This window comes from Micropterus salmoides, unplaced genomic scaffold (assembly GCF_014851395.1).
Source record: "Micropterus salmoides isolate LMB-PRFRI ecotype aquatic unplaced genomic scaffold, ASM1485139v1 Ms_hic_scaffold_20, whole genome shotgun sequence".
In the NCBI taxonomy this organism is placed as follows: domain Eukaryota; kingdom Metazoa; phylum Chordata; class Actinopteri; order Centrarchiformes; family Centrarchidae; genus Micropterus; species Micropterus salmoides.
Genome location: NW_024041151.1, coordinates 26,049,281 through 26,061,372, shown reverse-complemented (window position 1 = coordinate 26,061,372; position 12,092 = coordinate 26,049,281). Strand labels below are relative to the sequence as shown.

The window sequence follows — 12,092 nt, the reverse complement described above, 5'->3', positions numbered from 1 at the left end:
GGAAGTCTTTAATCTTCTGCCTATTTGTGCTGCCCCCACTACCAGAGCAGAGTGGAGTAATTGTACCAGTACAGTAATTGAGCTATCTGTTGGTCCGTCTCAGACTATTAGAGTAATGTGATCCCACCACAGGACGGCGTGGCAGACGGTTCTGCGTCCCCCTGATTACAGCTGCTGGAGGTCGGCCAGACCAGGAGGCAGTGGTGGGCGGGCAGAGCTTGATTTAGATTAGAGGGAGGATGTCTTATCATGTTCCTGTGGTTATCACTGTGGTAACCGGCCACCATAAACCACTGGATCTCCACAGACAAAGACTGCCCTCTTACAACTACAAGTTTTATTTTGCAGTAAAATACAGTACAAAACATTTGAAAAAGAACGCATTTCTACTTCTAAAGGCTCAAAGCAATTATTTATCATCAGCCACAGGGTGTCAGAGCTTCTTTACACCAACACACGTGTTAGCAAGCATTTGCCCATTTACACATCTTGCAGACACAGAGCAAAATAACCAAGCATTCAGATGTCCACTGGATGAATGTATGTCCTTTTTATCTCTGATTTGGTCTCCACAAACTTTTGAGAAAAATATCTGACTCTTGAAGTGACTATTTAGACGATAACTTTCTCTGCTGTTTGGAGCTGGGCAGGTAGTGTACAGTGGGTTCATCTGAGCTTGTTTGCCTAAAAACAGCTGAACTGAAGACTGTACAGTAGTATGTGACATCAAACCAGTAATAATAATAAAATAAATACATTTATTCTCATTCAGCAATGGACTGTCAGTAGGAGGCTTAGTTACAGTAGTTCACTGTTAACTGGGGGCTCTGACAATAGTAAAAGGCTAAATGTAAGTTTTCTTGTAAGATTTTCAAAAATGATGAAGGGTTTTTCTATGTTTCAGGGTAGAATATATGAATAAACAGTAGAAATGCGTACCACTGATCATCTCACAAAGTCAGTGTGCCGTAGAGAAGCTCTGGTAAGAGGTGGGAGAACATTTAGTGTTTGTGACCCCCAGTGGCCCCGAAATCCCAAGTCTGACTTTTGTTGACTGACACAGCTGCCTCTCCTCCATAACTAATGCTGATCCCCCTAGACAAACTGTGTGTGTAAAATCCCAATAGAAAATTCAGTTTTATGCTATAAAGCCTTGGCATGCATGTGCTGTGAATGCACAAAAGGATGTGAAACAACAGTGTCTTTCTGTCAATGAGTGTGAGTGTGCATTACTTTCAGAATACTGCACAGCTCTAATGTCAGGGTCTTATGATTGCAAAAATAATAGCTGGAGGGCTACTTGTTCAGTTGTTACTAGGCAAGTCTACTTCTCCTTGTTTGAAAATTTTTCAAAGGAAAATTTTTCAAAGGGAAAAAATATTTCCCCTCCAACATAATGTGTTATTTTAAATAATCACATGGGTGGTTGTGCATTATCTCTAACACATAGCATTCTTTTTCAACAGATTGCGGTTTTAGGGGACATGTTTTTACTTTTTTTTAGTAACTTAGCTTGTTTCTTAGTATCACTCACCTATTGAATTTGCCTCCTTCAGTTCTCTTCACACTCACAGACCTAACTACCTCTGCTGCAAACACGTCAGCGTGCCCCGCTTCTTATGCCGTCTTTCCATTACCGGTACCAGCTCAACTCGCCTCGACTCGGTTTGGCCGTGCTCTGTTTTCCATTGCAGATAGTAACCAGAGATAGCACCCCTCGGTGTAGTTGGTCGTCGTAGCGACGCCACACACAACTGCCGCGACATAATGTTCAATGCGACACACACACACACACCAGCGACGCACACACAGCTGTCTCTTGATTTAAGTTTAAACGTTTCAGCATTACTCAGAATGTAAAGACAGATAAGACGGAGGTGATGCAAAAAAAAGGACCTGGTAGCAGATACAAGTGCAACTTTTACACAATGGAAAACCAAATAAAGGCAAGTCGAGCTGGTACCTTGCAGTGGAAAAGGGGCTTTACCTTCTCTCTACCTGTATGTCCGCTTCGATGACTTTCTCCATGAGTAGTAGGCTAGGCTGGATAAAGTCGGCGAAAAAAAAAGAAGCAGAACTTGTCTTCCGGAGTGAGCTGCATGTTGAGGAGGCGTGTTGACGACGTAGCCTATCAAAACAAAACCAACATGGTAGCTAACGAATAACATCTGACTGCTGGGTTCACTGTCGCTTTACCTGGTCCGCTCTTGTAAAATATCCACAGTGTCGCGACTTGTAACGTAATCACCGGGTTTCCGTGTGTCGCCTAACCTGGGCGGCCCGCCGAAGTAAAGTGAATGTGTGGGAAACACTGAATGAACCGTGTTTTTCCTTTTTACAAGCCAGGTCTTTAACAGTGTTGACCAGCACTGTGTCTCCCTCCATCTTGTTAGAGACTTAGTGAGTAGAAAGCTGCTCTGTGAAGACGCAGAGGGAGGGGCGGGGCTGTGCGGTGAGGGAGAGAGACGAGAAAACGCTGGCAGGACTTTACGGAAACTTTAATTAACTCAACCTCAAACTATATCGGTATAAACGGTACTGTCTAATTTCATATCTCTTTTGAAATTATATCGGTGTACCTCATATACCGATATACCGCCCAGCCCTAGTTGCAGGCAGCCCTAATGACTTTTTCACATTTTTTTCTTAAAACAAATAAATGAATTACTCTACTAGTCATCGGTTGTGCCACTCATATTTTAAGTCAGTTGTATTTTTATTGACCACGTATATGAGGATACACGATGTTGATCAAAAATAAAAATCTAAAACAGCAAGGTCATCTAAATGAAATAAATATCATGTAATACAAAAAGAACAATAGATTTGGGCCATGGCCAAATAATTATCAGACCATAAGTTCCATACTCCACAATGACACACAACACATGCGTAAATAATGGATCTAAAACTAAATTGTGTGGTTATCTTTTGATCAGATACAACTGATTGCTGATTAACGTCTTTATTCTGACCCTTTTGAATGACAGAACCTGGCACCTTCTTTCTTCTACAAGTAGTTTTTCATCCTTTCAAATTGACTGCAGTGGACTGACTCATTGCTGGGCATTGGCCAAGCCCCATAATTGCTGCAACTCTAGAGAGTTACAAAAATAGAGAAAGTTTAGATGGCTTTATTCTCTGTTGTTGGCTCATGGTGGACCTGAGCTTTGGTACGTACTGAAACAGTCTGACATAAAGTCGGTAAGCTCCTTACATGCCCCACTGCTGTCTGAGCCAAAAGAAATTAGTGCAATCAAAAGAGGTGTGTCCAAGGCTTGCTACTTTGGAATTATGAATGTGGACCATAGAGGAGTGAACAGCTTTTCTATTTGGCCTCACTCTACTCCACAACTCAAAAGTCAATTTCAGAGAAAATCCTGTTCCAAGTGTGTTCATGTTCACACTGAAGTAAAATCATCCCTCTGGAATGGGAATCTTTGAATGTTTGAGGTTTTTCACTCAAGAACATGCTAAAAGCTTTTCTTTCTTCCACTCATGTAAAATGTTTCTGGTTTTGAATTGCTCCATCTGTTGAACGTTTCAACAAATCATTTTTCATTGCTGTCAAAGTGATTTTTATCAAAGAATGGATGACAGCATTGTAGAGCAGTATTATTTTCTTGAAGCTAATTAAGGGGATACAATCTATGGATGATTTATATGCCGTGGTTACTGAGAAATGATGGGATTGATGCTGTGTGTAGCCAGCAGCTATACAGTGTACAGTGTGTGAATAAGACCTTTCACTGTGGACCTCATCCAAAAACAAACACGTACCACAACACTGCCAGGGCACGCTGATTGTTGCTTTGTTTTGGGGTTAGTGGATATAGGTCTTGTTTGCATTAGCCTACCATATTTGTATATGTGGGATTCCAGTATACAGCTGTTAAGGCCGAGTACCTCAATGCCTCACAGCTCTCCAATCCTGTGTGGATGAGAGCGTCTTTAGGTGGATTTACTGAATGCTGCTGGGTTAAGCTGTTTCTCCATAGATGCCTCTGGTGAAGAAACTGATACAGTTTAGCGTTGGATCTCACACATTGATAGCGCCACTGTAACACTAACTGGGTGTGCTGTAGCTACATGATCAGGTTGTGTCAATCATTTATTAAGTAATTATGTTCTTTCATTCACTTTGGGTCAATCAAAATATTACATTCTTTAATTCTGTGTGAGGTAGAGAGTGATGATCACGGTAAGCAGATTTAAAGTGGGAATTGCTTTGCTAAGATTTTACATAAAAGAAGATTGCTGGGCTTCCTGAGGTTGTCACTTTCAACCATCTCCACTGACATTTGAAACTGACTGGAGAAAACACAAGCTGACCAATCACAGTTTTCGTGGTCTCCATTTCCATAGCCACCGGACGTGTCATTTTTGAGGTGGTGCATTTCTTGTGTAAGGCTGGAATTACATTGCAATGATGCACATTAACATCTCTGTGGATAGACGAAGAGAAGGGTGTTATGGGTAACCATATGTTACCGAGCCTGGAAGACAAGCTAAGGAGTGACTCTGCATGTCAAACAAGGTGAGCAAAGATTATTCCTAACATTTGTTATGTTGAGACCTCACCAAGATACCATGACATAATGCAGTTTACAAAACTTGTATTGTTAGCACTTAGTTCAAAAGTACAACAAAATAACATTAAACATTAAAATATCAGATTTATTCAATTTCATGGCCTGCTGAGATAAAAAAAAAACTTTTCCAAAGTCTAAGGTCTCGTTTTTGTTTTTTTTCCCTTGTTGCAGTGACGTTCTCATTCGTGTGATACCATTAGTGCGTTAACAAGTTTGACGTGGTGCCAGAAACATGCTGATTACTACTGAGAAATGTCGGCCCACTGCTTTCTGCTTATCGTCTTGTCCATTGTAGTATTTCATTAGAAAACCGAAGTGTTCCCAAACACAAGACCTGTAAATGCAGAAAAGAATACCTGTGCATGTTGGCATGCGTGCAGAAAGAGAACCATCGGCATTTGGTCTCTTTCTCCGACATGTGGCGAAATCATGGTGAATGATGGAATTTCTGTAGCTTCATACTTCAATGCAGAATGTATGAGAACCATATGTGTGTCCCACAAACACAAAACCCCTTTCAAAAAGATCAGATATGAGTTGTATATGATCATCCTGTCTGAGAGTTTTTCTCTGATTGTTAGCTCTGCATTGTGTTTTAAAACAACAATCGTACATTTCTGGATTATCATCAATAAGGGAATTGTTGTTAACTCATTTTGATCTAAATCTGAATTTTATTCATTGTTAGACATTCCTTGTCATCACTTTACTGTTAATCTCTCAAGTAAATCAAAGTAGATCTGGCAAACTGTTGCTGTAGTAGCTTTTGAAGCAGGGTAAACAGAATTACTGGGGCCTTTTTACAATTTCTTTGCATGTCTCTCTCTAGAGGCTTTTGTATTCTTTCACATGACAATGGTGGATCATCATTAAAGCTTCCATTTGTTACACTGATTATCACTTTCCCTCATCAGAAGGCAATTTAGGAGTTTTATGGAAAGGATCAAAACATTTCATGATAACAAAAAGACGAGATGCTTTACAATGACTGGGGGCATTTAAAGAATATCATACACAGCTGTCGTCTGTGTTTGTGGTTTTCAGGACTTTTTCCCTGATGCACTGTATTCTGCTTATGCTCATCTCTCTGTGATCAATTTAGTTAGTATATGACAGCCTAAACAATAGCCTTACTTATTACTCTATATACTATTTTTGTTGTTTGAAGTAGCATCTCTGCTCTGGTCCTCACAAAGTGAACGTTTTGTTTATAAAAGTGTATTCATTTTAAAAGTTAGCAGTAGTGGTTTTTAGCCAAGCTAGCCTTATGGCTCTATGTCTCCATCTATTAAATTAATTGACATAAAATTCTGTCCAGATATTCATGGTCCCCAGAGGATGAATCCTACTGATTTTGTTGATTCCTGACTTTTCCTCTAGCGCTGCCATAAGGTCTTCTAAGGTCATCTAAACAACCATTGGGTTTATTGCTTTAAAATTTGCCACAGAAATTCATGCCCACCTCAGGATGTAAAACATTTTGTGTGATTTATGTTAATTTTATTTAAAAAACTCAGTAATAATAAAAACTCAGATCCAGTGCCCTTATCAGGTCCAAATTTCAGTTTGCCTGGAAAACTAATGGCATTCCTATCATCCTCAGGTGTACTTTGTATTAAGAGCTAATTAGTTAACATTAAACCTTCTTAGCATTAGCATTTTCATTTAAGCTTGATAGCATTCAATTAGTTCAAAGCATCATTGTTCCCAAATCAGTCTCACAGAGAGTGTTTGGCTGTCAACTCTGTCAACTCTTAGTCTTGTTATTTCAGGTGAGATGGCCCAGTTTTTCAGATAAACTTTAAAGGTTTAGTGCGTAAGTTTTAGTGGCATGTAGTGGCTCATGGTGCATTCACGTGAGTTGTGAAGTCATTGAGCTCTTAAGTCGGAATGTGGAATCAACATGGACGCTACTACAAAGATGTGTAGTAGTAATGACTTAAGTTGATTTTTGATATTTAATTACATTAACAATTATATTTCTGTATATGTAAGTATTATTAATATAAGAGGAATATTAACTTCATTTATCCCCTAGGGGAAATTGTTATTGAGGAGGGGAATAAACTGAACTGTTATTGTCATCAACTCTCATCCATACATACAAGTTTTAGTGAAAATGAAATTGAGAACATCTCTGATGCAGCTCCTGATGTTTTACACCTGGTAACATTTTCTCAACACAGACAGGAGGAGGCAACAGGATGTAATGTTAAGTGTTCAGTGACTGAAGGTCTTGAGAGGTCTACTTCTTCCATAACGGCATTTTCAGAAAAGAATCGATTTGCACTGCCTGGAAGCTGGGGTCAACGCAAAAGTTCAACTACTTTGACTGCGGCGTGTGCGCAAGCTCGCTGTGCTGTGCGCTACTACTACTACTACTACTAACGTAACTTATTCATGTTCTTGTTCTTCTTTTTCTTCTTCGTACGTATTAAACATAGTGACGAAACACGCTCTGAAGAGGCGTTTGTCCATTTGGGCTACTGTAGAAACATGGCAGCGTCAATGTAAGAGGACCCGCGGTGTGTTGTTGTTCATTATGTAAGGTCTGTATACACCACTGAAAACAAAGTTATGTATATTATATTGCATTTCTGTCAATAGATCCTCCTAAATATTACACACTGAATATTTAAATCTCAATTTGAGAACATATATTGTCTAGATCAGTTGAATTAACTCAGCAAATGTCACTTTTAAACAACTAATGAACAGTCATAACAAACTATTAAGTAAGTTAACTTGGCATACACTTACTACAGTGAACATACCTTCAGACTGCACACGAAGACCAAAAAAAAAGTTTTCTGACTGGCTAAATAGGACAAATAACAAAATGACCTAAAGACTGATCTAACCCTGAAGGTCCTTACTGTTCACACATTTCTTGTGATTCAGGACTCAAACATCTGTTTTACTTTTGCTGGAAGCAGAACAGGCATGACTGGCATCCCCCCTTCTCTGCCTCCTTACCCCACTCCCCATCTTAATGGCTTGATCCTTTGATTATAGTGTTGGGAGAAAAGCACATGAGTACGAAGTTTTCCTTGAGGGCACAGTTGTGGCACATGAAATGTTCTTTCATGAATACGCAAGTGGGGCTTAATGAAGACCATCAGAGCATTAGATCAGTAAGTGTGTGAGAACATTTTCCAGTTCCTGTGGCTATAAATTACTGCTCATTTAGATATTGTAGCATCAGCAATCCCACACACGTCTTGATACGACAGCGGATAACGTTTGCAGATTGTGTGACCTTATGTTAATGTTGTTATTATGGTGCGTTGCAATTTGTAAATTGTTAGAAGCTTGTGCAATTGTGGGTCCAAACAATGGCTGATAAATGACAGATTTCCTTATTAACTATACAGAATGAACTTCTGATGCCCATCCAAACATACATTTTTGAAGATTAATCATTTGATTGTGGTTCAGTGTAATATAAATGCCACGGTTTTGGATACAGTTTAAAGACTATCGTACATTTTCATGTTTCAAAATATTGTGAACCTATTTGACTGTTCTGAGTAAAATGGATGTTTCTATCTTTGAGGTCATTTTTTCACATTAACACAGTATTGCCCTGTGTGTCAATAAATCCCTAGTGCTGAAACAATTAGTTGAAAATCAATCAGTTGATTAATGGAAAAATATTTAACAGCAAGATTATTACTTGCTGCTTTATTCCGTTTTACTTGACACTTCTCACTTTTGTTCTGCTGATACATTCAAGTCAACGTGATTTGTGCATTTCTTTGCGTGCATTTCTTTGCAGCCTACAGTGACTTTCAGGGAAAGCGAAGACATGATGTGACTGCAGTCATCCTAGAGAAGCTATTTCTGTGTAATATCAGATCCTAAAATGGAAAACCAAGATTAATTATCTATTAGGGGAAATGCTCTAATGAGTTTTTGGTCAGCTTGTCTGTTGACATAATAAACAATCTTGCTGCTTGATGCAGCTGAGGGAAATCCCTGTTCCCCTTACTATCTATGTCCTGTCTAAAATCTAATTTCAATCAACCCATGTAACCTTTCTGGAACTATTATAATTAATTATTGGACAGGTCAGTGATAATAAACAGACTGAAACTCCCTCTTAGACAACAGCAGGCATTAGACAACTCTTTTAACAGGTTGCGTAGCACTCCTTGAGATGAGTTAACTAAGCTTCATGTGTAAAACATTTAAGATTTAACACTAGCATCTGCAGAATTCATTGACCTCATGCTGTGTGTCTCTGTTTAGAAAACAACATTAGCAGCTAATTGTGAAATTAAAATCTGAAATTGGACAGATGTTGTGTTCATCATCTGGGTTCCTTGTGGCCTGAGATTAATGAAACAATGTAATGTGCTTGCTATTGCGCCTCTTTTGTAAAACTGACATCTTGTTTAGCTGATTAGCAGACGAATTGACCTCACATCCCTCACAGCTGTTAACTAAAGGTTAAAAGTGCAAAGTAAACCAATTATTCAAATAATTTCTTCTCTCTAAGGGGTTCTCGTCCATACATCTTTGAGGATTGCAGGAAGGCTGGTATGTTGGAATTTTTAGTGCGACACCAGATATGTTCCCTCAGTGCCATTCCTCAGGGCAGCAGAGTGTGACCACGCAGCTCTCTCCGGACCAGTGATTTGTCTGGCAATGCCGTCAGGATGGGTGTAAAGAGCAAATGGGTCTCTTAAGGGCTGACAGACGTGGATTCATTTATTAAAGTACTTGAGAGGAGTAGGGTTTAATCTGCTTGAGAAATCCCATCTCTTTGGAAAAAATCCAGAGGCAGTCTGAGACATGTTTATAGTGGTTAAAACCTACAGGTTCATGTTAAAGAGCTGCTATTGTAATCTTTAGGTACCCTGCTGCTCATGTTGATCGCATCAGCATGAATGGTCTCTAGTTAAATGTTTCTTTTCTCAAATGTAACATCTCTGTTAACCTAATCAAATCATCAATCAAATCAAAAACTTTATTACAGACTCAAGGTCCAAATCTTACCCACAACAATACATAAAAACGTATCCACAAGTGCACTTGCATACACACATACCTACACATACCTAATGAATCTCTGCACCGCCTCTTACATAATGACACTGACAGTTAGTTCCCAGGTTAAAGTGTGATCAGTATACAATAATACCAGTCTTTGAGTGGTGATCATAGACTGTATATAAGAAATAGACGTAGTGATGTCACCCGTTGGTTTGTGGACTGCCGCCTGAAGCCTCGAGTTTGGCCAATAGGTTGCCCCCATGTTGATTTTTTGCAACCAGCAGCAATGGATGTGACCATATTTGGAAGAGACCGTGGAGCTAAGCGCCGCTTGTGGAGCTAGCTAGCTGGCTTAGCTAGGTGCATCTGTAATTCACGTCATTTTAACAGGGTTGACAATTTTCTCTAGCGAACAGCAGGTTTAAAACTAAATGTACTCACCAGAAAAAGTGAACAGCCAACTCCTAATAAGCTTTCTCAACGGCGCTGGTTAAATTTACACAGTGCCGCGGGTACGAGTCACTCTAGCCTGATGCCATGGTAATGACGTCAATCATAGATAACCCTGCCCTGAAGCATACTCTGCTTTATGGTCTATTTTCCTCTAAATGGGACCATAATTTACTAAATGAACATCATGTGTTATTGAAGAAGACATGAAACTAGTGATTGAGACCATAAACTCAATAGGAAAGTGTTTACTGTGGTAAATAAATAAATCAGCTGAGAAGTAGGGTCATTTTACCATTATTTCTAATGGAGCCAGACTTCTTTTTGCAACCAGAGCAGTCGCCCCCTGCTGGCCGTTCGATGGAATGCAGGTTTAAGGGACTTCCATGTTTGGATCAATTTGGAAGCTTCCCGCTTGGTGGTGACTCACTTTCTCTAAATATGACAAAGAGCTGTATTCATAATCCTCAGGAGAAGCTGTTAAAGCATGGGGGTTAATCAACAAAAGCCACCTGTGGGTAGGACATGACGAATGGCATATTACCTGCTCACATAGAGTACAAATTAAACACACTCCTATAACTTACATCTAATGATGCGAAACACGCCAGTTTAGGTACAACAATGTTACGCACTGTAGGGCACCAAAAAAAGGAAATAAAACCTCTTTAAGTAGAATGGAATTTGTAGCAGCCCTCTGCAGCTTTGAAAGGCAGTGGCCCCATAAGTGGTTTTCCGCTTTTTAGTTACGCCATCAGTGGTCTGTTCACAGCATGTTAAGGTTTTTTGAAAGTGCCAGCAGAAGAATGATTTGGTTTGGTTGCCGCAGATGGTCGCCGCCTGGGTCCCCTAACATTGCAGAACATACATTGAATGGCCAAAAGTATGTTCCCGCCTGAACATTACACACGAACTCACAATTGATCATGAATATAACAGCTTCCAGTCTTCTGGAAAGCCTTTACACAATATTTTGAAACATGATTACCGGTATTTGCTGCCCATTCAGACACAATTGCATTTGTGAGGTCCAACACTGATGTTCAGTGATGAGGCCTGGTTCACAGACGGTGTTCCCGTTCCTCCTAAAGTAAAGGGGTTGAGGTCAGGGGTCTGTGCAAGCAAACCTTTTCTTTATCAGCTTTTATGAACCTTTTTTCTTTATAGCTTTGTGTACGGAGGCGTTATCATGTTGAAACAGGAAAGGGCCTTCCTCAAACTGCTGCCACAAAGTTTAAAGCACGCCATTGTTAAAATCATTAAAATATGATTGCATGCTGTAGTATTTAAATTTCTTTTCATATGGCCTGTCCTATGCCTCTCAAAGCGTTATTAGATGAATGATGAAGTTGTTTTATTTACTTCCTTTCTGCCTGTAATGGAAATTCCTTACTGTCCACATGTGTGTTTACATGAAAAGTAAAGCCAAAGCAAATGCTGCATTTGTTTCTTTCCAGTGAAGATGAGACTTTAGCTTCCGGTTATCGCACAGCAAACATGTTGACATTTTATGGCACACATTCATTAACATCTGGTGGGTGAAAGTGGTTCTCATACAAGCACGTAAGACCCTGTGCTGTAATAGTGTAGCACAACAGTATCTGTGCTGGTTTGGGTGGATGTCAGACTTCCGAATAATGATTGCATGTCACGAAGCTTCTTAACGGCTTCGCTTGTATTTTCTCCTGAACTGTCTCACTACAGATGAGGTGAACATTCTGCAGGAGCTTTCTCTTCAGGTGTCGAACAGCAGTAACGCCTCCATGACTGTGGATGACAACAGGTGTCAAGTCCTACAGGTGGGACAGTACTCCACCTTGGCTGTCCCTGTTCGATATCTCCTGACTGATGGGTACGGTTTCACCCACATCTCCATATGTTAACTCATAGCATTAATAGTGCCTTACTACTCGATGTAAAGGTAAAAGCTTGTGGTTCACTTTTTGTCATTGGTTAAGGTTTTTTAAAAAAAAGGTTTATTGTGTGACATCTTTATTAGCAACATGTTTATGCTTACTATGCAGTTCTTCTCCGCATGTGTAACCTATTTAA

At 39.7% G+C, this 12,092-nt stretch overlaps 1 protein-coding gene across 1 annotated transcript in view; it reads left to right on the top strand.

Moving 5' to 3' along the window:
• Positions 1-12,092, top strand: part of si:ch211-196i2.1 (collagen alpha-1(I) chain) — a 107,305-nt gene that overhangs the window by 22,089 nt on the left and 73,124 nt on the right. The window contains exon 2 of the mRNA XM_038734455.1: positions 11,745-11,892. Coding sequence (XP_038590383.1) covers positions 11,745-11,892 — 148 coding nt within the window. The remainder of the gene's footprint in view (positions 1-11,744; positions 11,893-12,092) is intronic.